The sequence below is a fragment of the Fonsecaea multimorphosa genome (genome assembly GCF_000836435.1).
Source record: "Fonsecaea multimorphosa CBS 102226 unplaced genomic scaffold supercont1.27, whole genome shotgun sequence".
In the NCBI taxonomy this organism is placed as follows: domain Eukaryota; kingdom Fungi; phylum Ascomycota; class Eurotiomycetes; order Chaetothyriales; family Herpotrichiellaceae; genus Fonsecaea; species Fonsecaea multimorphosa.
Genome location: NW_015971661.1, coordinates 62276 through 89782, shown reverse-complemented (window position 1 = coordinate 89782; position 27507 = coordinate 62276). Strand labels below are relative to the sequence as shown.

Below are 27507 nucleotides of genomic sequence, written 5' to 3'. Positions count from 1 at the left end.
GGTGAGAGCGGGATATGGAAGCGTTACTTTGTTCCAAGATGAATTCGCAAACTGACTGTCAACTCGTGGAAGGTCATTGAAAAGGATGAAGAACAGGTCCTGGTTCTCCAATTCTGGTTTGATGCAAGATAAAGTTGCTGTACCTGATGGTACCAAGTTCTAGGTTACCAGCAAACCGCAAGCAGGTTTCCCCGCAAATGCAAGGCCAGAGCTAAGGATCCATGCTGCCTGTTACAGCCTCGTAACAACTTCTCAGCCTTGCACATCAGGGTGCATGGTATAGATTCTTTGATTCTTCGATACATCTTCAAACTGGTATCCTGAGCCCAAGAAGGCATATATTAAAGTCACTACGCATGAATCTGACAGCGGGTTGACAATACACCCTTTGCGCAATCACCAACCAACTCCCTTTTGTCTAGTCATTTGCAAATCACAATCCAACACCGTATGCTCAGCATTCAAAGCGTGGACTGATTGTATACACTTTCGAGTTCGCCGACTGTGCTCGTTTCCCGCCCACCAGGTCCCATCTCTTTTCGCGTCGCCACAGATGGCAAAAGCCTAAAAGTCCTTGAACGCGTCTTCCCACTCTTCCCGCAGTCCATCCGTGTACCTCCCTCTTCCGCCCTCACTCTCTTCACCTTCAACAGGGTCGGGGTATTCATCAAAGTTGCCCGCGTCCCCAGCCCATTCGACCCTGGGTATAATCGGACCTCGCCTCTTCCGGTAGTATATCTCATCCCAATCAATGCCGTCAAAGAAATAGTGTTGCATCACTCTCTTGCTTCCACCAGCAATGTGCCCGAGTCGCTGTGTGGGATCGGTCTTGCACAGCGCAAGAATAAAGTCTCGTGCAGCCCTGGGCACGTGAAGGCTATGACGATGTCCATGTTGAGACGGGTGCGCAGTGGGGAAGCGAATGTGGCCAGCAACAATCTGCTCATAGATGCGCATTGGGTTTTGGTCCCAGAAAGGTGGTTGGCCAATCAACATTTCGTAGACCAAAATCCCCAGCGCCCACCAGTCGACCGCGGTTCCGTGGCCGGTGTTTCGTATAACTTCGGGTGCGAGATACTCAGGTGTGCCGCATAGGGTATATGTGACGCCCGCTCCATTGGCCTGAGGCTCGGGATGCTCTGTGCCCAGCTTCTCAAGAGTGGCACTCTGGCCATTCTCGCCATGCTGATCAGGACTCGGTGGTAAGTACTTGGCAAACCCAAAGTCGACAAGTTTGAGGTGGCCATCAACATCGAGGAGGATATTTTCGGGTTTGAGATCTCGATACGCCACAAATTGCACCTCGTGGAGGTAGGCCAATATCAGAGTGATTTCGGCTGCGTAGAATTGGACGGTTGCAAAGGGGAAGCGACGTGCCCGCCTCAGATAGGAAAAGATCTCTCCGCCAGGGGTATAGTCCAGCAGCATGTACAGCGACGTCTCGTCCGAGAATGATGCAATGAGGGTAGTAATGAATGGGTGTCCAGCGACGGCAGCGAGGACATCTCGCTCGTTTCGGACGTGCTCAACCTGTTTCAATTTGATGACATCCACCTTTTTCAAGACCTTGAGCGCAAACACCTTGTCCCTGTCCTCGGGATGAGGATTGGCAAACCGGCACAGCCATACACGCGCAAAGGTACCTGCGCGGGGATTGAGTCAGCAATGTCTCTTGGCACGAAAATGAAGCCGATAAGGGTTGGTATACCTGTTCCAAGCGTCCGCATCAGCTCAAAGTCGGTGACCTTGAGGGTGCGGGATGACTGGCCAAGCTTCTTTTCTTCTGGGGGTTTGGAGACTTCCTCCGGAGACATGACCTCCTCCTCTCCCTTGGACTGAGTTGGATCGACATATTTCTGGATCTGTTCCCTATCGTATTGACGACTGGGATGAGGATGGGAGGCGCTGCGGGTGTTTTGAGGGTTGCTGGTTCGTAGGTACTGTCTATGGCCTTGAGCTGAGGACGCTCGCTGCGGCGGCTGTTGCTGCGGCGTCTGAAGCGTCGCTGTGCTCATCGGAACAGCCAATGCGCATCTTTTTCCTGTCAAGTGGCCTAGGGAGCGTCAAGGCTGAGGGTCATCTCGAAGTGGGCGGTGGAAGCGCAATGCGATATGCGATTAAAGAGGGGCGTTGCCCGTGTCCAGGTACAAGCGGCGTCAGCGGTGAGGCGGTGCAGGATTTGTTTCGTCTGGTGGACAACAAGTGTGAGAGAGGGGGGAGAGGAGGAATGCACCAAATCCTGCAATAGAGCGAAGTAGAGAGGAAATGTAGGGATGTTGAGGGCGCAGGCACAGCCCCAGAAGTTGCGAAAAAACCCTAGAGGAGAGCAGCTGCGCGGAGGCTGGAATGGGAATGATAGAAGAAAGGCTTCACCATAGGACTTTCGCTGGCTGAGTGACGCTCTTAGGTGCGCTCCCCTCTTTCCCCCCAGTGCTCAGTAGTGGTGGTGGTGCCCAGCCCCAGTGGTTTGTTGGATCCCCGATTCCTGGTTCCCTCACCTGCTCAGGGCCACCCAAGGGCTAGTACCTCGTACCTACGAGTGCCTACCTAGCTCGCTAGGTAGGTAGGTAGGAGCCTAGCACGCATCTGTCGCAGTGGAGATCTCGTAACGAGAAGAACCAGCGGGTGCCAGCCTGGTGGGCATGACGACAGGCGGGTGGATGCGGAGGATTTTGAGTGGCTGTCAGTGGCTGACAGATGAAACAGAGGCACCCAGAGGCCCCCGGAGGCCCCAGAGGCACCCAGGAGGTAAAAAGAGACGAGAGGCGGACCATTCCTGTCATTCCCATCATTCCCATTCCTGTTCCTCTCATCTGCGATAATGCAGTGACCTGTGGATGACCTGGCCTGGGCAGGTCGATCCTGCAGATCAAATTGGTTCAACCCTCAAGCTTCAGCTACCTACCTTGCTAGCTTGGTAGATATTGCACAACATCAACCAACCCCCTTGTTCAATAACCATTCCTACCTAAGCTCGGGACTGTCGGCGGTCATGGTGCATATTGTGGGCTTTGGGTCAAAAGAACACAACACACAGACAGGCTCATTCTCAATCGGGAAATTCACACAGCCTGCTTCAGAGAGCTACACCGCTGCGCCGTTGTCTTCCGCAGGCGAGGCCATGACTAATTAGGACCTGGAGGGCAATGGATACATGGATTGGATCCTACAATAATCAATATTCGCTCTCTTCTGAGGGTATATCGTCTTCTTAGCTGAAACATTTTGCAGCCCGTGTTCCAATAACTTCCCCCCAACCGGTCTATCCCCCGGTCTATGTGCATGAGGTTCAAATCGTCAATTAGTTTCCCCATTAGGTCGTGTTTCGACTCGGTCCTTTTGTGTCACGCATGCAAGATCGCCGCGAACAAGAAATCTCAGACTCGAACAAATACTTTTGATGTTCAAGAAAGTAGAGAGCCTGCTTGTTCTTCAATCGCCCTTCATGCGCTCATGTTCGGGCTTCCAAGACCCTGTCGAATATTAGTAGCTGGTTCAGTCGCACGCTGCCAAAAGCTTGGGGCACCACATACCGTCGAAATCATGTCTCACAAAGGCCATTGGGTGCTCAGGTCCTTCCGAGCCCATCTGACCTACGCCTGGACTGAAACTCGTGATTGGCAGCACCACGACATCGCCAATCTTCTTGTGTTCGGTAATGGCAAAGAAATCGGGGTATGACACATTCGTTTTCCGGGTGCTGAAATCAAAATATTCTTGGTTGTTGAAGTATGAAAACAGTGCATCTGTCCACACACCAGGTCCTGTGTACTCCATGATGCTCTTGGCTGGTTCTTTGCCTTTGCGTAGGCGCCCAGCCTTGTGCATGGCCAACGTGTCTTCGGTAATTGTGGCAACAATATCTCTCAAAACCGGATGGCCTGGCTTTGCCTGGATCGTCCATTGACAGAACTGAATCCTCCTCGCATACCAATCATTCCAATCTGGTCTGTCCGGATCGGCCTCAATCCCCACCACCAAGCCAACGGTAGACTTGTCCAGGTTTTGCGGCAACCAAGCCGTGGCAGACTGAAGGGCTTGGGTGTCGATGTCGCTGTAGATCCCGCCACGTGCCAACAGAATCAGGTAGCGGAAGAAATCAGCCCGAATTACAGGAAGAGGCATGGCTTCGTATGCTTGAACGATTTCCGGCATTGGGGCATACAGATAGTTGATGAGGTGTAATGCAGCGTCGTCTGTCACCACCTCATGGACAAAGCCAGGATGTAGATTTGACCACGATGCCTCGAAGGGTCTTAATCTCTCCTCAAAGCTCCCCGAGTCCGGTCCATACTTCCATGTCTGCCATATGTACGCAGGGAATTTGGCCTCGATGTCATAGGGGAAATGGTACCGTAATCTTTCTCGTAGAGGTTTGCCTGCCACGTCTTGGACTGCTTGCTGCGTATCCTGACCAACTTTGGGAGGCTTTGGAGGAGGGTAGGGTCTCGAGGGCTGCCCGCCTTCAGATGTACCTTCGACCACAGAAAGGCTCGGTGAGAAGGATGTATGCCGCAGCAGGAGGAATAATGTCAGTAGGACGATTGCTGCGAGAGCTGCACGTTTCCATGAATGGGAGATGGCCATGACGAGTGCCCCGTGTCCGGAATCGTTCCCGACAAGGTGCAGGTGCAGGAGGACTTGGAATCCCTGGACTGTCACTTCAAACTCGTTTCACGGCCGGGCGAAGCTGGGTGGCATAAAGACTCGGGTTTTCTGTGGAGCTGTGGACAGAGGAGTGCAGCTGCTAGGTACAAGCCCCGGTGGCCGTCCTGAATGGCCGCGGGGGACAATGATTGAGAAGAATTAGAAGTGTGGTTGGAGATCCATTATCGTGAGTCCAGCATGTCTTTTGTTCCTTGCGCTGTACGGTCCTGCCGCAGCGATCGTAATGATAACAGCGAAGGTGGAATTGAGAGGGGACGAAGGGAAGCGTAGCAGTGAGAAAGTACGTGGACGGTCGAACTGGTCTGTCGGTCGACGTCTGCTCAAAGAAAGAGCTCGCCTTGGAAGAGGTGGTGGAAATGATAGAGAAGGGAGAGGGCTATTTGCAGATGTAAGTCGCAGACAGTAATAATAATCAAGGGTATCTAGGTATGCAAAATGCGACGATAATGTACGTATTCCAGGTGGCACAGCAAAAGTGATTGCGCATGCACGGTGTTTCAGAACTTTGAAGGGACCCTCAGGAGGTGTCAAGCGTCCAAGCTCATGGGCCCGGGCCCAAGGGCCCCATAGGCACTAACAGCCTACTAGCTTGTCCCTGGTTAAGCTTTGGGGCGTCACCGATTGCGCATTCCATGGGCCTTGGCTGCCCGTTTGGGCCCCAGAGAGCGCCTAGCTGCCCTTGCACCCAACGAGTGCCTGCGGAGCCGGAGTGGAGAATGCTCAGTGCGTGCGGTTATATACGGCACCTAGTTAGTATACCTAGGGCACCTAACGAGCTACGAGTAGAAGCTCGCGACGGGTTTAGAAGACAGCCGTATGTCTCTTCGTTCATTTCAAATATATCTGCCTGGTGTCTACCGGACATCGTATATGCAACTGTTCGCCATGCAATCTACCTTTGACTCCACTTTGGGGAACTCGACCAGCCTGGTAGCCTCACACATACCTGGGTACGCTATGCGTTCCAACTAGCCCCTCCTCGATGCTTCGTACCACGAGTATGTGATTATGGGCTCGAGTCTGCCTTCCTTTCTCAGGAGGGAAAACAAAAGGCACAAAGTGAATGATATTGAGCGCAGTGCGCCGTACAAAAAGCCGTGGTCCACTGCTATGGATAACACATCTGAGCCAAAGCCATGAGGCCCCCTCCCTACACCCAAGTGAAGACAATAATATCATCCGCATCCTTTCGTGACCTTAGCCCTCTCTCTGCCCTCTGTTCTCTGTATCCAAAGAAAGCCCCCATGAACCGTTTGATGATGCTCAACCACCCCCAGTCTCTCTGCCCTGCCTTGAACCCTGCCCCTGAATGATGAACCCGGAATCGACGTACAACAGCTGTTCATGCTATCGTTGTTAATGCTTGTTCTTCTCCATGACTTTTTCCAGAATTTCCAACCTCTCCTTCGTGACTTTGATGGCGTCCTCCATCTCTCTTTGGCTGAACTTGTCTTCTTTGATCCTAGCCTCCATATCTTGTCCTGCCGAGGACCTGCTCCTCTTTTGCCTCTGCTTCCGCGGCAACCTCGATCCCGCCGAATTGCTGCTTTCGTCTTTGTTTGATCGGCTAAATTTGGTGGTAGACTTTTCACGCAGCGAAATAGTATCGATACTGGCGCGAGACTCAAGCCAGTCCCAGAACTCGTTTTCCTCCCGCATCCACAGAGAGTCGTATGCCGCCATTCGTTCTGCCGGCGATCTGTACGGACCGAGCTGATTTGTTCCCGCAGGGCCACGCAGCCACACTAGCATGACCATGACAAAGAGGATTGCAACCACAACCTCCATTGTCACAAATCGTCTGATCATGTCCAGGACGGGTGACAATGGGCGCAACGGCTCGAAGATTCCCCAGTTGACTGCCTGTTTCTTCTCTTCTTCGACCTTTTCCTCTTTGCTTTTCTTCTCCCCTTTGCGCTTCTTCTTTGTCAGCTTCGAACCTTTGCTAGCGTTCGTCGTCCCCCTAGGACGGCCGCTAACCGCTCCCTTAAGGACCTTAACCAGACTATCGCCGTACTGTTGCTGGCCTTCGTTTGCGCCCTTCTCAATTGGCCCTTTCAGCCAGGACTTAGCTGTCCATTCGACCGTGCAGTTCATCTGAAATCTGGTCGTGTTGCCGGGAGCCCATGAGAGACAGTAGCGAGTTTTGGTACTGAACGCGCTGCCACTTGGAACGTCAGGTGTCTGTGTAGTACATGTGATGCTCACCGACTTTTCGAGGTCGAAGAAATCCAAATTTTCGGTCGTGATGCATTTGGTTTGTTTCGGTCCAATGCTTCCTCCGAGCGGCTTGATGTAAGAGTACTGCCTGCTTTTGATGTCGTTGTTCAATCCCTTCTTGTCGTCCTCGAAAGCAATTTCCATACACTTGCATTCATCGGCCAAGAATTTCCGCACAAAAAAGCCCGACTCGGGGCCGTACAACAAAGAGTATATCTTTCCTAGTGGAGCAGCAATGACTTCGTCCTTCATGATCTTGTCGTAATGTGTAGCACTGTCCGAGCATTCAGTCGGAGAATGAGTCGCCGGCCCCGGAAAGTCATTGGCTGCCTCCAGTAATCCAGCCTGGGCCGCAAGTGGTTGTGGAACGTTGGCTGCTGTTCCGGCAAGGATGCTAGCCGTCTGCGCAACGGCGCTTGCGTTCATGCCGGACGGTTTCCTAGACACCGTCTTGCCCTCCACGAGCTCACTGCCGGCGTTGCTCGCACTGCTTTCGAGAAGACTTGGAGCACTATCCTCATCTCCTTCTGAGCCCGAGTCTTCGGTGGAGCTACCGTCACTGGGCTGAGCACTGGCTCCATTCTCTTCCACAGCGGCTACACCGGCCTCTTCCGCGGCTAATTGCTTCCCATTCATGCTCTTTTGAAAGCTTGCCGGATGGCTGACGCGCCAGATCCCGATCAGAAGATCATAAGTCTGCTCTCGATATATTAAGCTTCGAAAGGTATGGCGAGCGTGTAATGTCTGGATGGCGATGGCGTTGGGAAACACGACTGCCGTGTTCTCCCGCTCTATACTGACGACCTCCTCGAAAGAAATCACCACGGTCGTCACCCACCCAAGAATGTTGCTGAAAAAGCATATGTGGCCTTCAGAAATGTATATCCTCCCGGCGAGTAAGATCTCCTTTTGCAGAGCACAACTGTAGTCTTCGATCAAATAGTCGTCTTCAGGAACACTCCGAAACTGTTGGTGGAAGTTTCGATTGCGTTGCTTGGGAGCCATTGTGAATCCCGTCAGTCGAGGCCCCTTGGCCGGGTTCGCCAATGTCGCAGTACTCGCTCCTATTATAGCACCAATTGCGGACTGGCCAGTAGCTGTGGACGAGCCGCGCGACCTTCGTTTTCCAAGTCTGCTGCGAACACTCGCCGTTCGCTTGACCGAACCCAGCTCGCCCTCGAAAACACTGCCATTGGGAGGCGTCCTTTCCCCGTTGGCTGCCGCCGCAATCGCTTGTGCATGCCTCATGCTACTGCCCACGGGATCAGGAATTTCGGCCACAGGAGTTGTCGTATTTGACGATTTCTCATACGCAGCCGAGACGGCGCGTTTCGCCAGAGCGTCCTCCACTTTAGCAGCAACCTCGTCCTTTTCTGCGGTGACGTCTCTCTTGCCATCTGTCGTATCAGGCTTGGTGGCGGAGGCGGTCCTATCCTCAGCATTCAGACCGAGATCTTCGAAGTTCAAATCACCCGAACCCAGTGTCTCCACCGCCAACTGCTTGCGTGGGATTTCTGGTTCAGGGGCTTCTGCTTCTTCTTCTTCCTTGATGGGTTCGTCGACGGGTCTTTGCTTGGCAGTGGCGTCTGAGGCATTAGTACCGGCGCGGTTTCGGCTCTGCCCTGTCAGGTTCGTGATAGACGACGCGGCATTCTGTGCCGCGGAGACCCAAGAAGAGAATATACCTCCGGACGGCGTTCTCTTCTCCTCCGGGGCAGGCGCCAGTGGAGCAGTGACTGAAGTGGAGAGCTTGCTGGGCTGATGTGTGATGGAAGAGGCTGAACGGATCCTCCGATGCGATATCATGTTGCCCGAAGGACTTACCACAATATTCGAGCCTTCTGGCGTGGACTTGGACTCTGGCTTGTCCGTACTTGGAGACCCAGTTGTTGTGTCAAAACGGGTGTCAGTAGGTGTAGGAGGAGTAACGGTGGTACGCGGAGCGCCAATGAGAGCGGCAGGAGGCGTCAGAGGGCGTAGAGTACTTTCGAGGTTCGGCATTGAACTGGTCTGGGGGATATTTGGCGTTGGGGGAACCGCCTCTGTGGACTCGAGGGGTTTTTGCTCTTCACCATGTTTCGATTCCATAGTGAGGCTTTCATTGCTAGCAACACCAGCAACTGGCTCGTTTTCCTTCCACTCGGGGCTAGCTCTCGGACTCCTGCTTGGCTTACCAAAGACATCTCTAAGCCTCCTTCCAGGTGATTTGCCTCGAAGCTTGCCTATGCTGTTACGACGAGATTCTGGTTTCAGAGTATCTGCTCGATCAATCAAACCAGGGGAAGAGGACAAGGCCGGAACAGAGTTAGGCAAAGGTGTGGTCTTGGGTGAGGGAGAGTTGTCATCCGCTGCAGGCTCAATGAGGGTCGGGATGTTGCTCATCGATAAATCTTTGGTGGGACTCTGTAATGATTCACCATCGCTGCGGGTGGTCGTTGTAGATATTAAAGGCGAGGACATGGACGCAAAACCAGTGTGAGAGTCGCGGGTGACCAGAGGGGGCGTTTCGACCTCTGAGTCGTCCGTCAGAAGATTGGCATCGCCATCACCGCCTTGACTGTGACTGCTCGCTCTCCTGCTCAAGGGCGTTGCGACAGATTTTACACTCAACCCAGTACCAGTTCTTCCTCTTGCCAAGTCTTCAACAGCAGCCTTCAGCTCGAGTTCGCGCTGCTTCCTCCTCTGTCGCTTGCTGTGGCCAGGCAGCAGTTTGCGCACTCCACTGCTGCCAGATTTGCTGCTGCCATCTTGACTGATTGAGCGAGCACTGTGTCTCGTGGGGGATTTGTCCAGTGTGATGGAATCAAGGGAGTCGGTGCGCAAATCTTTTATGGTCTCATCGCCCACAAGTTCAGACGAGCGCCGCCTGTTGGAGAGAACTTTCTTGAGACCCTTCAGCTGGGGAGAGGGTTCGGGCATCGTAGGGGCGACATGGGGAGAGGGTTGGGTAGAGACTGCGGCCATTCAAGGCAAGTCCAGGGTTGAGTAGAATGCAATTGTCATGCAATTGTCCTGCTGCAGAGTGGCCACCAATGTTCAATGTTTAGGAGCAATGGGCGACCAATCCGCGTGATGTCACACGGACAGTGGTAACGAACGGCATGTGGATCCTAACAACAAAAGAGGGGAATCACTCAGCTGTGTCACAAAAAGATAGCTATAAAATATCTCAAAGGATGGAAGAAGAAGAAGTGCAGGGGCCTGTAGAAGAGAGGAACGGGGTAGAGGAGGTTGAATGAAGCCAGATTCAAAGCGGTCACCGTTAGTCGCTAGTCGAGATGCTTGGAGTTTTTGGTTGTTGCCTCGTTGGCCGCACTTAGGTACGCGTGCTCGGTACCTCGCCCACAGGGTACAACTGTGAGTTCAGGCCGCCACCTCAGGGCGTCGGGTACGGGGAAAGGCCCGCGTCATTAATTATTAGTTGATTGACAATTACTAGGTGTGAGTGGGAGCTTGCGAGGTCGAATGGCTTGCGCGAACCGGAAAGGCGCCCACGAATGCGGCAGGCGATGGCCAGCAGCGACGACGCCGAGGCTGACTAGGCGTATCAGCTCGGGTAGCTGAACCCAGTGGTGCCAGTGGTGCCAGTGACCTCAGCCGCTTGCAGGGCCTGTGTGGGTGCGTGTGGCTTGAAAGTTGAGGGCATGAGTTTGCCGAACCCAGCGATCTTGGAGCCCGCCGCAGGCAGCTGTTTTCGGCTGCCGTGTTAGAGGCTAGGGGGGCCACTGGGGCTAGTGACTCAAGGGCTCCAGGGACCCAGGGACTCAGTGAGGGGGCGAGGGCCAGAAACAGTGCACAACAGTCCCCACCGAGATCTCCTCCAAAACCCCATCACTGGCACACGGCAGCCTTGTGACTGACTAAGGTACCTACCTAGGTAGGTAGGTAAGTAAGGATCCATTTGACTCGTGGCTGTCGTGGAAGGACTTGCTTCCACCAAGGTCCAACTAACTGCCAGTATTATCTCGAGTCACAAGAATGCCACTTACGCCTCACCGTCCTGTCTTTCTCAATGCACTGCAGACAGCAACCCGGCAGCCCTTGCAACTTGGTCGACAGCGAAACTAAGAATAGATGGAGACCGCGCCGCTGACTCTCGTAAGCATCATGTCGGAGATTGAGTCCCAACGATGCACAATTCTCATCCTAATGCTCTCTTCCCTAGGCTCACACCCATGCCCGGAATGCTGCCCTCGAGTCCCGCCGTCACAATCCCGTTGCCGCCAGCGAGGAGCATGATCTGGCCGCAGCCGAGTTCGCAGCTGCAGCCCAGGAGACTTCGGACTCGGAAGCCTTGCGCGTGTTGAATCTGTTGGAACAACATCACAAGAAGCTGGGTCAACTGTTGAGGGCAGCTCATGAGAAGCCGCCACCGAAAGAGATCCCCAACCAGGCACAAGTTGGTAATGTCGAAAATGCGGTGCCCGCGCCAGAGCGGCAGAAGCAAGACCCCGACAGACCTCCTTCGCCAGAGGCCGCCGTCCACCCTCCACGGCTTCCCAGAGGCTTAAGGTCAAGCACTCGCGAGCTGTCTTCTTCCATTGCGAGCAATCTGGCTTCCGCAAGAGGCATACCCAACAATCGACAAAAACGACCTACCCCGATTTCACCGCTGCTCTCGAATCAACATGCAGACGGACATAATGCTCAAGATGAAGCAAGGAGCAGGCCTGCCCTCAGAACAAATGCAGACACCAGTGACGCTCTCTCGTCCATGTCCCGCCAGACAAATCCTCGTCCATCATGGGCGCCTCCGATATCCCCCTCTCCAACAAAGTCAGATGCGACAGAACAGCCAGAAGCCCAAAGCGCGGATGCCCCGTTCCAGCAATTCTACACAACTTTTGAGAGTCTCGTATCGAAGCTCAGTGCACCGCTAGCATTTGCGGGACTGCCTCTAACAAGCACGGCACCGTCTAAGCCTCCATCTGCTCCCTCGCCGAGCTCTCCTAAAGCCCCAAAAGCTGTGTCCCGCCCGACGCCAGTAGCACCATCAGTCGACTACTCCCAGCTCATCTCGCGGGCGGCCTTGCGTGCGGTTTCCGGCACCGGCAACAGCACGTCTAACCCATCGGAATCATTCTACTTCGTCCCTACCACGGGAGGCACACTTTCCTACGCCGAAATCATGTCCCGGGCCGAGCGCGAAGAAGCCCGTGCCGGTTTCCGTGGACATGGTCATCACCGCCAACCTTCTAATCTCTCAAACATCTCCGAGGACAGTTTCGTAGACGCACAGAGTACGATACTACCCGCTCCGGCTAACGGACCGCCAAGCCGCTTTACCAGAGCCCGCGGGGGTGCTGATGAGATCAAAGTGAACGGCAAGACGATGGAAGAACTCGCATTAGAGAACCAAGCCCTCAAACACCTCTCTGACACTCTTTCCAGGAGATTACACGTCTTTGAGATGTCCGCTCAGACTTCCTCTGCAGCACTGGCGCAGAGCATTCGCTCCCTTCACAACCGTTCGCCAATGCTCTCTCCCGAAAACTCGCGTGGCAAGACCATCAGCGGGAAGTTGGGACTAGACAGCGGCGGGATACCCGGTATCGGCAACAGTGGAGGAGTAGGAGGGGCGGGCGGCAATCGTGACACGATGCAACGCAGAATAGCCGAACTGGAAGAAATCCTTCGCAAGAGTGACGCAAGGGCAAGAAAACGGGAAGAAGAGAATGTCAAGTTAAAAGAGACAATCACAAAGTATAGAGACAAATGGGACAGTCTGAAGGCGGGAGCCAAAGCGAGAAGGGCACGCGAAAGGGCCGGTGGCAGGCCAGGCAACGGCGACAAGGTCGGCACTGCTGGTGAGGAGACGGCTACAGAAGGAGGCGAAGACGAGTCCGCCGCGGGAGGCTGACACCGTCTAATCTGCTAGCAGAAGAGGCAGATAGCCGCGAGTCGGCATGGACGTGAATGAGATAGCGAAGGTCAAGAACCAGAATAAGCACGGCCATGGAGAATCAAGATGCGAGCGAGACTATGGACAACGTCCACTGTGATATGCTGCGCCATGGTCTGACGTGAACACACTCGGTATACGGATTTATATAAAGGGATCCGATACCCCCTGATATGATATATGGTAAATGATATGATGCCCCTACGATGGTAGATCAGATTGTCCTTGGTGACAGGACCTTTTGTATGTATACTCTTGAAAAAGTAGATCTCATGATTGACTCGACAATGCTCCGTGCCAGGTGGGGGTATTATATAGTAAGTAGCATTACTCTAACAAATAAAAGGCTCCATTCCCAGCATGACTAGGTGGGTAGCTGTCCTTACTGCTCCGCTGCACTACCCGTGGTGTCTTCACCGCCGTCATCAGCAGTCTCGGGTCCATCTTTTCCTTTGCCATGACTCTCGCTCTGCTTCCGACCAGATGAGCGACGACTCATCATCCCGCTCAAGGTCTCGCTCAATGCCCGTAGTCTTGTTTTCCTCTTGGCACTATCACTCTCCCCGTCCAAGGCAAGATCCGCTTCGTCTCCATCACCTTGAACCCCTGGAGGCCTGGCCTCGTGCGTCTGTGCACGGCTGAGCTCTTGAGCGCTGTCAGCGCTGTGATTTTGCCAGTGCATGTTCAACGCTGCTAACGGATCAAATCCGTCGGTGTCTCCAATAGCAGCCACGGTTCGTCGTCGGTCGTCGATGGAGTGCCGCCCAGAACGGGGGCGGCGAAGTGCAGCACGCACGGAGCGTGGCGACCCTTCGCCTCTCAGTAATGAGTCTGCCACCAGCGCGCTGAGTGAGTTGGAAAGAGGGGGCAACAGTGGACCTGGGAGGGGGAAAAGACGCGAAATGCTTCCCCTACCGCCACGGGCGAGAAAACTGGGGCTGGGAGAGTTGTCGTCTGGTGTAGGTCTTGCAGAGCGGTCTGGGCTGGGCGGTCGAGGAGACGCGGATAGTTTCGAGGGTGTTTCTGGCTCTGCAGGTGACGAGGCGGAACGTTGAAGGGGTCTTGATGTGCCAGGGGTGTAGAAGGGTGTAAATTCCTCGCGGGCTCCACCAGTTTGGGGTGTTGAAGGGGGCAGTGAAGCGTCAAATTGCTCGGTGGAAGAGAGCCACGGGTTTGATATAAGATCTTCAGAAGGTTCAGCAGGTGTTACTGAGATTGATGGCAAGACCGAGGAAGCATTTGATAATCGTCGTGGTGTATGTGGCGTGGCAGTCACAGCTTGTGCTTGCTCCGAATTGGTGATCACTGGATACCCGTCCACCTGTGGGCGAGTTGGCTTTGGTGCATCGCGATTCAATGGCGTCCGCTCATCAACGTCTTCTGCCTCCTCGTCAATAAGTTGTATCGTCTCCTCCTCGTCTCTAGCTAATTCTTCAGCTTCACCTATCTCGTGACGTTGGCTCGTGATGAGGTATACGCCAAAGAAGGTCAAAAGGCATCCAATGACAAATTTAATCGCCTGGTCCAATGTGGTATGTTCAAAATCTCGGTACAGCACCGCCGAGCCAATAATGACGGAAAGGGTGAAAAGTACAAATTGAGTCGGTATAACCTGCGTCGAATCATAGTTCTGCAAAGCACGATTCAGATACCGTATCTGCATCAGGGCTGAGGCAACAAGGACAAGGACAAGGAAGTAGAAGATGGCAAAGGTAAACGCCTTGTAAAGAGACACCGACAACAGCGACGAGACGCCTTTGGTGGAGAGCGCAGTGTAGCCTCCGCACAACGCCACCAGACCAAGGTCGACAAGTAAGGTCTTGCGACCATATCGTGGCTCCGCATACATCAGAGCCCCAATGAGCACCACCGTGATGATCACGTAAAGGAGGAATTCCCATCTCTTTATGGTTTTCCATAGTTCACCAGGGCCGAATTTGGCCTCACTGCTTCTGGCGGATAGCACGACGGTGACAGCGCCGGCAATTGCAACCAAAACTCCGTACAGATCGCGTCGACGAAACCGTTCCTTGAGCATGAGCGGGGCAATCAGACAATTTGAGATCAAGGCAACAACCCCCAAGGGGCTGACAATGGACGCGGGAGCGAAGCCATAGGCAAGGAAATTGCCCGCCTCGCCAATGATCATGAGCACCAGACCGAGCCACCAGTATGGCGACTTGAGGTAGGACGCTCTCTCAGTGTCACTGGTTGAGTCTTTCTCTCGGCGATGGTCCTGCTGGGCTGGTCCCAGAGAGGGCTGTAAGGTATCTTGAGAGGAACGCTGCGCTGATCCACTCGATTCTTCATCCACACTTCTTTTGCGATCGGATGTCTCGAGGTTTTTCCTCCTTCGCTCTTCCGCGATCTCTTCCTGCTCATCGTCGGCGGCACCGGGCACATGCCCCGAAGCTGTGTGTCCATTCGCGAAGGATTTTCTGGATTCGGAGTACTCGCGATCTATGAGAATGTGCGCATATCTCTGGGTGTTCAGGGCAAAGGAGATGAGGAGATTTCCCACAATCGCCGTGACAATGCCGATGAAAGACGACCACTTTTCGTAGCCGCCGCCGGGTTGCGATCCATCTTCCTGGGCAAAGAGATGCAGTGACGCTATCGGGCTGGCATTGACCGTGGAAGCAGCAGTGGGTATGTGCATTGGGAAGGAGAGCGTCCGTCGAGTCTATCAAGTCGGCCGTCTGCAGATGATGCTGGGAACCGCCGGAAAAATGACGCAGATGCTGTCGGAAGTCGAGGTAGCCAACAGGCAGATTGGGACTGAGGGCGCTTCATCTAAGGACATCAGAATGTCCATATGAATGATACAGGGTGTCTCAATATAGGAAGAGCCAGAGCCATCACGGGCTCAGTACTTTGGAAAACAAGGAAGAGGCAGGAGACGGCGTTTGAAGTACCTTGTCATGGTACGGAGCGCAGTGCGTGTCATTGCATGCAAGTTGTACCGAGTACGTCGTTGTGCAGCAAATCGCCGGGTCTTGGCGGCACAAGTACGGAAGAGTACACGGACACTAGTGCAAGATATAACAGGCACCAAGGCACCAGGGCAACATGGTAACATGGCACCATGGCACGCATGGTAGCCACTAGGTACCTAGGTAGGTAAGGATAGGTAAGGATAGGTATGTCAAGGGCTACCGACAACTAGCATTGGCCAAATTGCTCACACCGGCATTGTTGTAAAGGGATACAGTGCACCGGCTCCCGTCCAAAGATGACATGCCAGAGATACTCGAAGACCCGTCCACTTGTATCATCATCTAGTGGCGTGTCCAGTAGCCACTGACGATATCTCTCGTAGTCTGCCTTGCTGCGCTTTAGAGCCTGCGTTCTCGATATTGCAAATTGCGAACAACAGGGTTGAGCGATGACTTTAGGTATGTCCGTATAGTTCCCCCCAAACATATATGGCCATGCCTCCCTCATAGCGTGCTCCGCAGTGCGGCGGTCGTCTTGTCGGTCCACTTGTATTTCTGCTGGACAGCCCGGGTCGAGAATGCAGCGCATGTTGGCATAGCCGTGGTCCTCGAGGTAGTCCAGCCGTAACGACCTGATAGAAGTGATTTGATTGTGACCGTGGCTATCCGTATGCCATGCGGCAGGCCAGCCTTGCAGGTGTGGGTGGACGAAGACCATGTAGGACGGAAGAACGTCGTAGTGATCGATAATGAATGTTAGATAAGCCATAGCCTCTCTGCCTTTATTGAGGGGTGGATGAAGCACCCCTGCACTTGGCTCGTCCATGTAGTATACGGCTTGTTTCCAACTGGACGAGCATCCTCGTCAGCGTCGACGAAGCCATATACGCGATACTGCGTAACATACTCTTGAAGATAGTCAAAGACCCAGCTCACATCTTCGCCGTGGACTTTTGCCAGGATCACTGCCTTGTCTTCCGCCACGGGTCCAGAATAGATCCATCCTCTGGGGCTATTGGGATTGTTAGACCCGTTGAACTGGCTGGACTTGTGGCCGAGTCGAAGTCTAAGGGAAACATTGATCTTCGAGACGCAGAGCAGGCCTAGAGCCACCACGCTCAAGACCGTGACCACCGATGCAAAGCGATACTGCAGCTTCGATATCAACATTGGGAGATGAGAGCTAGACTCCCTAATAGCCTCGTGGCTGCAGTGGGCGCAGCAGAGACCGTGATGCTAAGAATGCTCGGAAAAAGTGATGAGGGCAGACAAGTCGCGTCTAGCATGCGATAGCTAAGTGACTCCCACACGTTGTTGTTGTTTCTGCTGCCGGACCGTTGACTCGTGGGTGCGCCGATCTGTTGTTTCTTGGGACAAATTGCAGTAAGGGCCTACAGACCACTTTCAGTAATTCATGGCCTTTCCGAAGAAATTTTCGACCCTGAGAGACTGTAGTACGGCTCCCGTCGACGGTAGATTCATTACAACCATTGCGGAGAACATTCCTCTGCTCTGTATGGTAGGGTAACAAGTCAAACATCGCCCTAGGCTTCATAAGAGTCTTTCTCGCTCGATATGCGCGATTGCCGGCGGCCAGGAGAAGTGTCCACAGCACCAGGATCGCATTTCAAGCATACATGCTATCGAAGTTGCCATTTACATCCGATATTAGCGGGTTCCAAGTACCTACCTAGGTAGATAAACATACCTACGGAGCAGAATTGAGCTCTAAACATGACGACGCGCCATGACCCACTTGTTCCCACGCGGCAAGGCTGGCACCAAGGGGCTACTAGAGTCTAGTAGTCAATAGCTGGATCACTGTACCGAGTACTCGGTAATTAGGTAATAATAATATCACGCCTGTCCCGATTGTGTATCTCGGTGAAATGATTCTCCGGACGAGCTTGCTTGGATGCAGTGGCTGATGCGCACCGTCCGAGTCTCACCCTGCGAGGCTTTTGCAGCGTCTCAATTTTGCCAGACCCATTCACTAACAGTATCGACGCGCAACGAGCACAGTAAAGCAACATATCATATATCCATCGGACCACATTGTCTTTTCGCGTTCTCCCTTCTTCGGTTTTTCTTCGCTTACTCTCGTCGACGGACTCATCTTGCCGCCATGGATCGTAGCCTCGATGAAACCATCGCCGAACGCCAGGTCCGTCCCATGCCTGCATCATAGCATTGTCTTCTATGCTGATGACCACCTAGAGAGCAGAAACCCGCTCTCGCAGAGCACCTCCCCCGCAGCAGCGCCGTAGAGAATACAACTATCCTCGCGATGGCGTCAGAAAGGTAAGCGTTACACCCAACTCTCTTGCTTCCTTGGAAGACCTGACTCTGATGCGTACAGGTCCGAACATCCTCTCCTCTCCTCTAGCACCCGCCTGTCCCGCCAGTACGATTGATCGCCGCATCATCTCGAAACACCTCCCATGTGTTGCTCCGACGATTCGACGCGCTTCAGGCCAGGCACAGTTTGACAGACAGCTAACCTAGATCTTGCCCCTCTACAGTCTGCCAGAGACGATCGCGCGAACTTGGATAAGTACGAACCACGCACGGTCGGTGAAAAGGCGGGACTAAATCATTGGCAGTGACTGGGTTCACGACCGGTACGACGACGAACCAGAGAGTATGTAGCTTTACAAAGGGACACAATGCGAAAAGCGATTGATGTTGGAAGCAGGCCGCCGCTACGATCGACCACGGGAAGGCAATTACCGTCGCGATGATGATCGCTCGCCAGAACGCGACAGGTAAGGCCGATTCGTCGAGAACGATTGGACTAGGCTGATCGGTCAGAAAACCTCCTCCGGCCAAGCTCAGAGTTGACAACTTGCATTACGATCTGACAGAGGAAGATATATGGGTACGCAAATCAACTTCCCCCAGATCTAATGGGTTTAACATGCTATAGGACCTCTTCGGACGCATTGCTCCTGTAAAGGAAGCCCGACTACGCTACGACCGCGCTGGCCGCTCTGAAGGAATTGCTTTTGTCACATATGACCGAGTCGCTGATGCAAGGGCCGCCATCCGCGAATTCGACGGTGCCAACGCAAAAGGACAGCCAATCCATCTCACCCTCCTTCCACTTCCGAGACGAGACAACCCTTTTGACCGCGTGGAGAATCCGAAAAGCCTTTTCGATAGGATCGAGCCGCCCGCGAGCCGTAGTCGACGACGAAGTGAAAGTCCGATGGAAGAACTCGACGAGGAGCGAAGAAATCGCCGCGCGCCACGACGGGGAGGAGGTCCGAGAGACCGAAGGAGCGACACCACCAAACCAGCCCCCGAGAACATCGATCGCTACGTCCCGGGCTCACGCGACAGCCGAAGTTCAAGTCACCGGGGAGGGCGCAGACCAGGCGAACGGAGGGAACGTACTGGTAGAGACGGAGAGGGACACAAATTGGTCAACGGCAGGCCCCGAAAGACCGCGGAAGAACTCGATGCTGAAATGGACGATTACTGGGGCCATGCCAATCCCCACGAGGAGGCCTCCGACAATGCTGTTCCAGTGGCGCAAGAAGCTCAGCCCGCTGCTGGAGATGATATCGACATGATTGAATAAGGAACGCCTGTCAAGATCCAAAAAAAAAGGGTGCAATTCTGTAAAAGTAGATTCTATGAGTTAGTGCAATGGAAGGGCCGATCTTTTGAAGCCTGCAGGAAAGGGCATGAAAGAACAAGGCAATTCCCAGGCAAGATTGAAATCAAGAGTCTCAGCTCTCTGTGGGATAAAATGACTCAATTTGTTGAGACGGTTCCCCGTCTAACCCAACTTCGACAGCACGAAATCTTCAACAGCCTTCATCCCCTCCTCGGCGCCACTCCCCTTGACGCTCTTGGGAAACATGATGTACCCGTGGGGCGCCCCCGGCACGATCTTAACCACCGACTCCCCACCGGCCATCGACCATTTCATACTCATAAACATCGTGTCGTCCAGAAGACAGTCCTCCGTCCCACACGTGAAGAGGGCAGGCGGCAACTTCCCCCTCAGCGGCTCCAAATCGGCGTACAGCGGAGACACTGACGGATGTCTCTTCTCCTCGTGGGTCATGCCGGGGAGAAAGACATCGATGTAGTGGTCCATCAGGTCCCGATCCAAGACCAAGACCTGCGGTCGTTGAAAATTGTACACATGCGGCGTCCACACCATCGAGTAACACCCGAAGTGTAGTAGGAGTCCCTTGAAGCGGAAGTCCGAGTACTTTGACTGGCCGTGTTGCAGGAGGTGGAGAGTGACGAGCATGCTTAGATGTCCACCAGCAGACTCTCCGCCCACAAAACCTAGAGGGGCTCCAAATGCGGACTCGGCGTTGTCAACCAACCATTCCGCGGCATCGAAGCAGTCGTTGGGTCCGGCAGGATATGGATCCTCGGGCGCCAGACGGTAGCCGACAGAGATACACAAGAGGCCCGTAGTGTCGGCGATTTCCTGTAATGCTGGGTCCTGTGACTTTTCGTCTTGGAGTACCCAGCCGCCACCGTGGATGTGGAAGAATACCGATTTGATGGGTTTTCCGTTCTGAGGACGGAGGATTCGACAGGGAATGGTGCGGCCAGCGTCCCGGCTCGGAATGGTGAAGTCCTGCGCTGTGTCGAGATAGACGGCTTTGGGAAGAGGTGTTTCCCCGGCGGCGCGCATTTCACGATAGCGTTTGGCGCCGACCTGTTGTGCAGAAAGAAGTTGTCGTGGTTGGTACGTGCATTGGTCCAGGAGGATTTTGGAAGAGAGCAGGAGGAAACAGAGGTGGCACGAGGCATATTCTTTTGCTTGAAACTCACCTCGTACCATTTGGGCCCGTGTGCCATGATATCCATCAGTTTCTGATTGAACGCTTTGGTCTCTTCTGAGATGGCCGTTGGGTGGAACTTGCTGGCTTCGAGGACGACTGCATTATGGGCATCCATCTTTGGGACTTGATATGGTGTTCGGGCACTGAAGGATAGATATTCAAGAAGTCAAGGGGTCGTCAATTGCAAACAATATGTCAGTGCTCGCGAATGACTACAGCTCCTCAGCAGAATGGAATAGTGGATTGAAAGTGGACTTCTCCACTACTTGGAGGACGATCGCCGCTGGAGCCGAGGACAACTCCATACGAGCCGGATTGGGTGGTAGATCTCCGACTGTCTTTGGGATGTGTACTCTGCGCAGGGACCGAGGGTGCGGTGGCTTTACTTCTATGCTTTGCGTAGGCGATGATTGCAACTGGAATGCGCAATTCTATGGATAGAGAGCGAAAAGGAGGTGAAGTGAAGAGCCAAAAGGCACGCGACAGCCAAGCGAAGTGCACCATGGGAGAGTTATGCTCCTCCGTGTAAAATGTGGAGTGTAGTTCGGAGCATATGTGCCGAAAGTGCAGTCGACTTCGCCTTCTCTGAATTTTACTCTGTCATGGCTGTATCAAGGCAGCAGCATCGTGTTTTTGATAAATCTATTGCAGCTTGAAAAGAAAGTTGCCTCTTAAAGCTGCGTTATGGATGAGGATGCACTCAAGGACTATCTCCCTGCCTCATTCGGAGCATCAGGGGGCGAATTTGACATCGAGGAACAGATGGAGACGGCGAGGAGGAAAGCAGCTGGCCTGCCTGAGCCCAAGGGCAAGGCTTCACCCGGCTCGAAGGGAGAGAGTGAGTCGGACGACGACTCTGATGATGATGACTCCGACGATGAGGACGACTACCCCGTTTCCCATGAGATCGTCTTCAAAACTCACGATCGTGCCGTCACCACAATCTCGTCGGACCCGTCTGGCTCTAGGATGATCACGGGCTCGACAGACTGCACGATCAAACTGTACGATTTTGCTTCCATGACGCCCAACACCTTACGGGCCTTCAAATCCGTCGACCCTACATTCACAAAGGGTTCGGCGGCATCTGAGACTCACCCGGTGCATACTGCCAAGTTCAATCCAAACTCACCAAGCCAAGTCCTGGTGGTCTCAGCCACTCCTCAGGCCAGGATCTTGTCCCGCGACGGCGAAACTCTGACCGAGTTCGTCAAGGGCGACATGTACCTCCGCGACATGAACATGACCAAGGGCCACATCAGTGAAATCACCTGTGGCACGTGGCACCCACACAAGTACGACCTGTGCGTGACCGCCGGCACAGACAGCACCCTGCGCATCTGGGACGTGAACGTGCGGAACAAACAGAAAGAAGTCATTGTCCACAAGTCGAAGCTCGCGGGCTCAGCTGGGCGAAGTCGAATGACTGCTGTCGCGTGGGGGAGTCAGGTCGAAGGTGGAAATAGTCTTCTTGTCGCCGCCGCGCTCGACGGGGCTCTTCTTATGTGGGGAGGAGACGGGCCTTACCACAGACCCAGTGGTGAAATCACCCATGCTCATGCAAGCAACTCTTGGACAAGCGGCATCGACATCAGTGCTGATGGGCGACTGGTCGTCACAAGAGGCGGGGACGACACTGTCAAATTATGGGATACCCGCAAATTCAAACAGCCCGTCAATACTGCAACTCACGCCTCGACATCAAGTCAATACCCGACCTCGAACATCTTGTTCGCTCCGAATTCGTCCTCCATCGTCACCGGTTCTGAGGCTGGAGATCTTTACATTCTCAATCCCGCGACCCTAAAACCCGAACTCGTCACTCCCGTCACCCCCGGATCCTCGCTGATCAGCATCCTCTGGCACGACAAATTGAACCAAATCATCACGGGAAGTGCCAACGGCGAGACGCACGTGCTTTTCAGTCCCACAATCTCCAAAAAGGGCGCGGTAATGGTCATGTCCAAGGCACCCAAACGCCGCCACATCGACGATGACCCGACGCTCACCACAGATATGTCTCAGGGGATATCGAGCGACGCGATCATCAACCCGGGAACCGCCAGTGAAGCCATCCAGGGCAGCACTTTCGCCTCGAGACACCCGACCATCGGACTCACCGCATCGGGCAAGTCGCGTGACCCGAGGAGACCGCACATCCCGGCCACCACGCCGTTTGCGAAGAGCCAGCCTGACGAGCGGCATATCAAGGAGCGGATCCCACTGAGCACGATGAGAGAAGAAGACCCGAGAGCGGCGCTTCTGAAATATGCCGACAAGGCAGAGAAGGATCCCATGTTCACCAAGGCATGGAAGACCACGCAGCCCAAGACCATTTATGCGGAATTAAGTGACGAGGAAGAAGACGATGGGCCACAGAAGAAGAAGCAGAGGACGTGATGATCAGCCCCTCGAAGGCATACGGATCGTCATTTTTACCTGGCGGACTACCGCCAAAACGTATCAAGGCAACTTTTCGAGGGCCTCAATGGGAAACCTCCGTCGAAAAAATCAGTACAGGTCGCCGAATTCACACCACCCTGGGTCTTGATAAAACATTGATAATACATGTCAGCCCGCTAAAGCCGAGAACAATCTCCATCTTCGCTTGGGAAAGATGCCAGCCGCCATCAAACCTCCTTCGCAGGCTTGCCGGTAATCGCTTCCTTTATCCCCTTGCGCGTTGGATGGACAAGACGCTTGATACCCATCCAAGGAGTATTCATGGGCGACTCGCCCGTGTAAATCAGCGTGTCGTACAAGAAGCCGCCGAAGGTGCATCCAATGAAGGGGCAGATCATCGGAACCTGGAGATTTTCCTTGTCAGTCATCTGCCACAAGCAGGCCGAAGGGTGAAACGTACCCAGAAATAGTACCCTCCAGCACTCCACACCTCATGTCCATAGCCCACAAAATAGGTGAACAACCTGGGCCCAAAGTCTCGAGCCAGATTAATAGCATAGCCGGTCTCCCAACCCAAAGTCGCTCCAATACCAAAGATCAAGAAGAACAACCCCACGGGAACCATAATGCCAGCTCCCAAATTCGCATCATCCTTCAAGGCAAAGATGACAAATACCAGGACCGAGCTCGAGATGATTTCAGAGAACACCTGGCCTGTCTTTGTCAAGAACGGCTGTGGGTAAGTGCAGAAGACGCCCGCGGTGGCATGTTCCGAGAAACCTGGGACGGTGCGGATCGAAGCGCCACCCTCGTACGCATCGATCGCGGATTTGTAGTTGCCGTAGATTACGGCCGCGCCGCAAAAGCAGCCCATGACCTGCGCACATGCATAGATCGGAAATTTGTACCAGGGAAACTTGCGATACAAGCAGTTCACAAACGTTATAGCCGGGTTTAAATGGCCTCCGGCACAGCCTGCGACGTAGACGCCCAGCATGACACCGATACCCCATCTGTTCGAGGCAAGGAATCAGCATATCTGAGAGTTTGTTGAAGGATTGCGGGCTTTTCATTGTTTACATGGAGACTGGACCCAGAAGGGCTAGCAGTGAAGGGACAGGTAGAAAGTGGAAAAAAGAGAAAAGCAAAATACTTACCCCCAGGATATGGATTGATACTCGCCCTTGTTCTGACTGCTCTGGGGCAACTTTGGGTTCGCACTCAATGTGACCTGCGCCACGCTTCCGTCCCCGAACAGAATCATGATGAAGGTGCCCATAAACTCGGCGAAGGGGTCCCTCAGATGATGTCTGATGCGACTCCACAGCAGGTGCTTATGGTGCTGGTAGTCTTCCTCGGCCTCGTCGTATTTGAGCGCGTTGTCGATGGGCGGGCCGTGCTCCTGATGATACGGATAGGGCGCGCTTGGGTTTGGGTCCATGCTCCGAACATTTTGCTCTTGGTCGTGTTCACGGTGGGCAAATGTGACCTCGTCGGAGGCCGGTTCCGAGGACGAGGAGCCGTGGTTGCGCATGTGAGGGATGTGGAAGGGATGTTCTTTTTCTTTTTGGAAATTGTCCATGGTGCGACCGAGTCCAAAAAATCTCGCTTCTAGTATGAGGCTGAAAGAGCATATGGGGACGCAAGGCTAAGAGAGGGGGGATCAAGTAGGGTTCTAGATGGAACCCGCGAAACCTTTGATCCTCTATATATGACTTCAGACACTTATCGAGTTCGTACCGCTTACCTCTGAATATGTGCGCTCTTAAGGCCGAGTGTACCATCAGATGACAAGCCCACTACTACTGTGGTTCGGGACACTAGCATGTAGTGGCCTGTAGAAAAAGTCGCAGAAATGGCGTCAAATGGGGTACTACCTCGCGCTGCAAGGGTGTAGCTCCACCATCTCATGCGCGTGAAGTCCCTCTGTTTTTCCGTTCACGCCACGGCAATTGATTGGTAAGAAACCTACCTAGTATCTTCTCGGCGCTGGGTAGTTGGTGGCTCGCTGCTTGGGCCACCTGCTCAGACGCGGGGTGAAGGCTTAACAGTCGTGGTCAGCTTCATCATAGCAATTGCGAGATGTGCTTGCGAGAAGGACAAGCCATCACTAATGATGCGGATCGACGTCAGTGGCAATGGCAGTCTGCGCGGAGTGGAGATGGGGCTTCTCCTCCACACCGTCCACACCCAGCGCAGGAGGAGGCATGATTGGGTTTTCTAGACGTCATCTCATGGCCGGCCCAGCCATCGCAACGGGCGGAGGAATGCCAAGACCATATGGTGATGGAGGGGGATCGGCGCACCGTCTGTGGACGAACTTCGGGGGTCCTATTAGCTTGCGGGGGCGGAGGATGGGAATCGGATTATGCATTTGATCGCTGATGGCAATTGAACGGACAACGCCCCCAATAAAGTCATAGATTGACTGTGTGAGAGCGGATTGGCGAGGGGGTGTGTCTCTGGTTGCATCGTGTTGATGGTGCCTCGGATCCTCTGCTGCTTTGGCGATCGCAGCCTTTGAAGCTCTCGTATTGCAGTCGCGAAAAACTCAGTCCTTTGCAGCCAGTGTTGAGTAGAGTCCTTAGTTTATACCCTAGTAAGCGTTTGCCCGACAATGTGTCTTCACTAGGTAGGTATTTCTGGCAACTCTTTCAGTTCCCATCTCATCCGAGGCCACTGCTTGCTTCGTAGAAAAAGGGGTTATGACATCGCTCGGTTTTGCGTAAAGGAGGTTCGAAAGGATGAGGGCGCCTGAGCACTTGATTGTATTTCCGGAGACTTGCCATGGATATTCTCACAGGTGAGGGTGTCTTTTCGATCTGGAATATGCCGACTACTCGGGCACCGTTGGACCGACCACGAACATGACGTCAAGTCGCCGCGGGAGAGATGAGATGGCAGCAGGTGAGTGCCTGATTGATCCGTCAGCTGTGTCGAGGTCTAGTCAGGGGAGTATGACTTTCTCTTTGTTGAGGTAGGAGGCTAAGATTCGACTTGATAACTAGCATCTCGACCCAAAGCTATAGTAGTAGGAAGAATTCTCGGAGGGAGTGAAGCTGCGAACTTGGACCGCACTCTCCTTATCAGCACGTGACGATAAGAGACCCTCGTATTTTCCAGCCGCTGGAACAGAACCGAGTACACGCCCTTTTCTATTTACCTAGGTACCTTGTTCGAGATATCTTGTTGACCATTTCGGCATCGACCATACACGTCTCGGAACAGATCGCTGCCCGTCTTGAAGAGGATGGGGCTCAATCAGTGGCAACCTGCTTCATTGGCGTATCCCCCTGACGGTCTGATGGAAGCTTCACAGCCTCCACTATTGTCGGATGAGGGGTAAACAGAGCAAACTATTACATACGGATCCATTCTGCTCGACCGTTCAAACACCGCAGTTTGGTTTCTATCTCTTGTGGTATTGTTCTTGTCTTCGCTCAAGCTACATTGTCTAGACTTTGTGGCAAGGACTGACAATTCCCATTACTTTATTGCTTGCCCAATTCTTCAGGTCTGCAATTGTCCAACTCGAAAAGTTTGAGTCGTGGTCTCAACATCCGTCCTTCCGTCCGCTTCTTCTCTCATCATGTCCGACGCAGCAACTAGAGCAGCTGAGACTCTCCGTTCAAAGCAGAAGCCTCTAAAAGACAAGTACCGATCTGACCCTTCTTCCGCTCTCGTTACCCTGTCCTCCAGCGGCACTCTCGACCCTACCTCATCCAGCCTCACATGCTCCCTTTCAACGAGCACAGCTGCGCGGAAAGTGGCCGGGCTCCATCGAGCCGCAGGTGGAGAAGGGTTCGATGCTTGCGGTGAGTTGTGCTCGGGGGACATGCTGCTCGAATCATTGGTGGCTTGCTTTGGTGTCACCGTTCGCGCCGTGGCCACGAGTCTAGGGATTCCCATCAATAATGGAACAATCACAGCAGAAGGAGACCTGGACTTTCGCGGGACAATGGGTATCAAAGATCCCGAGGGCAATGCTGTGCCAGTGGGATTTACCAAGATCAGGCTCATCGTGCGGGTCGATGTCGACGAAGAGCACAAGTCAAAGGTGGACAAGCTGGTCGAGCTGAGTGAGAGGTACTGCGTGGTTCTGCAAACGTTAAGAGGAGGCGTCAAGGTCGAAACCCAGCTAGGGCACGTAGGCAACGTGGTTCCTAGTGCACGAAGGGATGGAGATGAAGCGGTCAACCAAGGCAAGGGGGAAGGCATGTCGGACATTCCGCCCAATGAAGATGTACTCAAGGTGAACTGAATGTTACCAGCCAGCAATGAAAGCGATCAGTCTCTCCACAACAGCAGACCCAGCATTCTGCACAAGGCTATCTCAATGGTGCTTCGGTGGATCTGCTCGGACACTAGATGGGAGAGTCCTCATGCCATATATGAGTACGACGACATGCTTGATCCCGGAAGGTATCTCAGGAACTTCTGTTATTCTCATAGACTTTGTCATTGATACAAATCTAGCCTAGCCTCATCAATCTCCCGGTCTGTCCCCCATTAGCTTGTGCTGGGAGTGGCTGTGTGGCTGTGCTCGTGACCGTTAGCCTCTCGT

General features: G+C 53.7%; 11 protein-coding genes across 11 annotated transcripts; 4 read left to right on the top strand and 7 right to left on the bottom strand.

Moving 5' to 3' along the window:
• Positions 1–564: 564 nt before the first annotated feature.
• On the bottom strand, positions 565–2015 carry Z520_09954 (uncharacterized protein; the record flags this gene model as incomplete). Its single annotated transcript, XM_016780448.1, has 2 exons — positions 565–1643; positions 1709–2015. 2 exons carry the CDS (start codon positions 2013–2015, stop codon positions 565–567), a joined length of 1386 nt encoding a protein of 461 aa, XP_016628367.1.
• Positions 2016–3432: 1417 nt separating this feature from the next.
• Positions 3433–4587, bottom strand: Z520_09953 (uncharacterized protein; the record flags this gene model as incomplete). The annotated part of the gene is made up of 2 exons (XM_016780447.1): positions 3433–3473; positions 3534–4587. 2 exons carry the CDS (start codon positions 4585–4587, stop codon positions 3433–3435), a joined length of 1095 nt encoding a protein of 364 aa, XP_016628366.1.
• Positions 4588–6024: 1437 nt separating this feature from the next.
• Positions 6025–9807, bottom strand: Z520_09952 (uncharacterized protein; the record flags this gene model as incomplete). The annotated part of the gene is made up of 1 exon (XM_016780446.1): positions 6025–9807. One exon carries the CDS (start codon positions 9805–9807, stop codon positions 6025–6027), a length of 3783 nt encoding a protein of 1260 aa, XP_016628365.1.
• A 1155-nt stretch (positions 9808–10962) lies between these two features.
• Z520_09951 (uncharacterized protein) lies at positions 10963–12748 on the top strand (the record flags this gene model as incomplete). Its single annotated transcript, XM_016780445.1, has 2 exons — positions 10963–10986; positions 11054–12748. 2 exons carry the CDS (start codon positions 10963–10965, stop codon positions 12746–12748), a joined length of 1719 nt encoding a protein of 572 aa, XP_016628364.1.
• Positions 12749–13172: 424 nt separating this feature from the next.
• Positions 13173–15449, bottom strand: Z520_09950 (uncharacterized protein; the record flags this gene model as incomplete). The annotated part of the gene is made up of 1 exon (XM_016780444.1): positions 13173–15449. The coding sequence occupies one exon, from the start codon at positions 15447–15449 to the stop codon at positions 13173–13175; it is 2277 nt and encodes a 758-aa protein (XP_016628363.1).
• A 503-nt stretch (positions 15450–15952) lies between these two features.
• On the bottom strand, positions 15953–16896 carry Z520_09949 (uncharacterized protein; the record flags this gene model as incomplete). Its single annotated transcript, XM_016780443.1, has 2 exons — positions 15953–16574; positions 16634–16896. 2 exons carry the CDS (start codon positions 16894–16896, stop codon positions 15953–15955), a joined length of 885 nt encoding a protein of 294 aa, XP_016628362.1.
• Positions 16897–18408: 1512 nt separating this feature from the next.
• Positions 18409–19309, top strand: Z520_09948 (uncharacterized protein; the record flags this gene model as incomplete). The annotated part of the gene is made up of 3 exons (XM_016780442.1): positions 18409–18491; positions 18538–18604; positions 18653–19309. The coding sequence occupies 3 exons, from the start codon at positions 18409–18411 to the stop codon at positions 19307–19309; spliced, it is 807 nt and encodes a 268-aa protein (XP_016628361.1).
• A 201-nt stretch (positions 19310–19510) lies between these two features.
• Z520_09947 (uncharacterized protein) lies at positions 19511–20655 on the bottom strand (the record flags this gene model as incomplete). Its single annotated transcript, XM_016780441.1, has 2 exons — positions 19511–20413; positions 20530–20655. The coding sequence occupies 2 exons, from the start codon at positions 20653–20655 to the stop codon at positions 19511–19513; spliced, it is 1029 nt and encodes a 342-aa protein (XP_016628360.1).
• A 569-nt stretch (positions 20656–21224) lies between these two features.
• On the top strand, positions 21225–22940 carry Z520_09946 (uncharacterized protein; the record flags this gene model as incomplete). Its single annotated transcript, XM_016780440.1, has 1 exon — positions 21225–22940. The coding sequence occupies one exon, from the start codon at positions 21225–21227 to the stop codon at positions 22938–22940; it is 1716 nt and encodes a 571-aa protein (XP_016628359.1).
• A 230-nt stretch (positions 22941–23170) lies between these two features.
• Positions 23171–24525, bottom strand: Z520_09945 (uncharacterized protein; the record flags this gene model as incomplete). The annotated part of the gene is made up of 3 exons (XM_016780439.1): positions 23171–23347; positions 23404–23956; positions 24101–24525. 3 exons carry the CDS (start codon positions 24523–24525, stop codon positions 23171–23173), a joined length of 1155 nt encoding a protein of 384 aa, XP_016628358.1.
• A 2007-nt stretch (positions 24526–26532) lies between these two features.
• Positions 26533–27204, top strand: Z520_09944 (uncharacterized protein; the record flags this gene model as incomplete). Its single annotated transcript, XM_016780438.1, has 1 exon — positions 26533–27204. The coding sequence occupies one exon, from the start codon at positions 26533–26535 to the stop codon at positions 27202–27204; it is 672 nt and encodes a 223-aa protein (XP_016628357.1).
• Between the last annotated feature and the right edge of the window lie 303 nt (positions 27205–27507).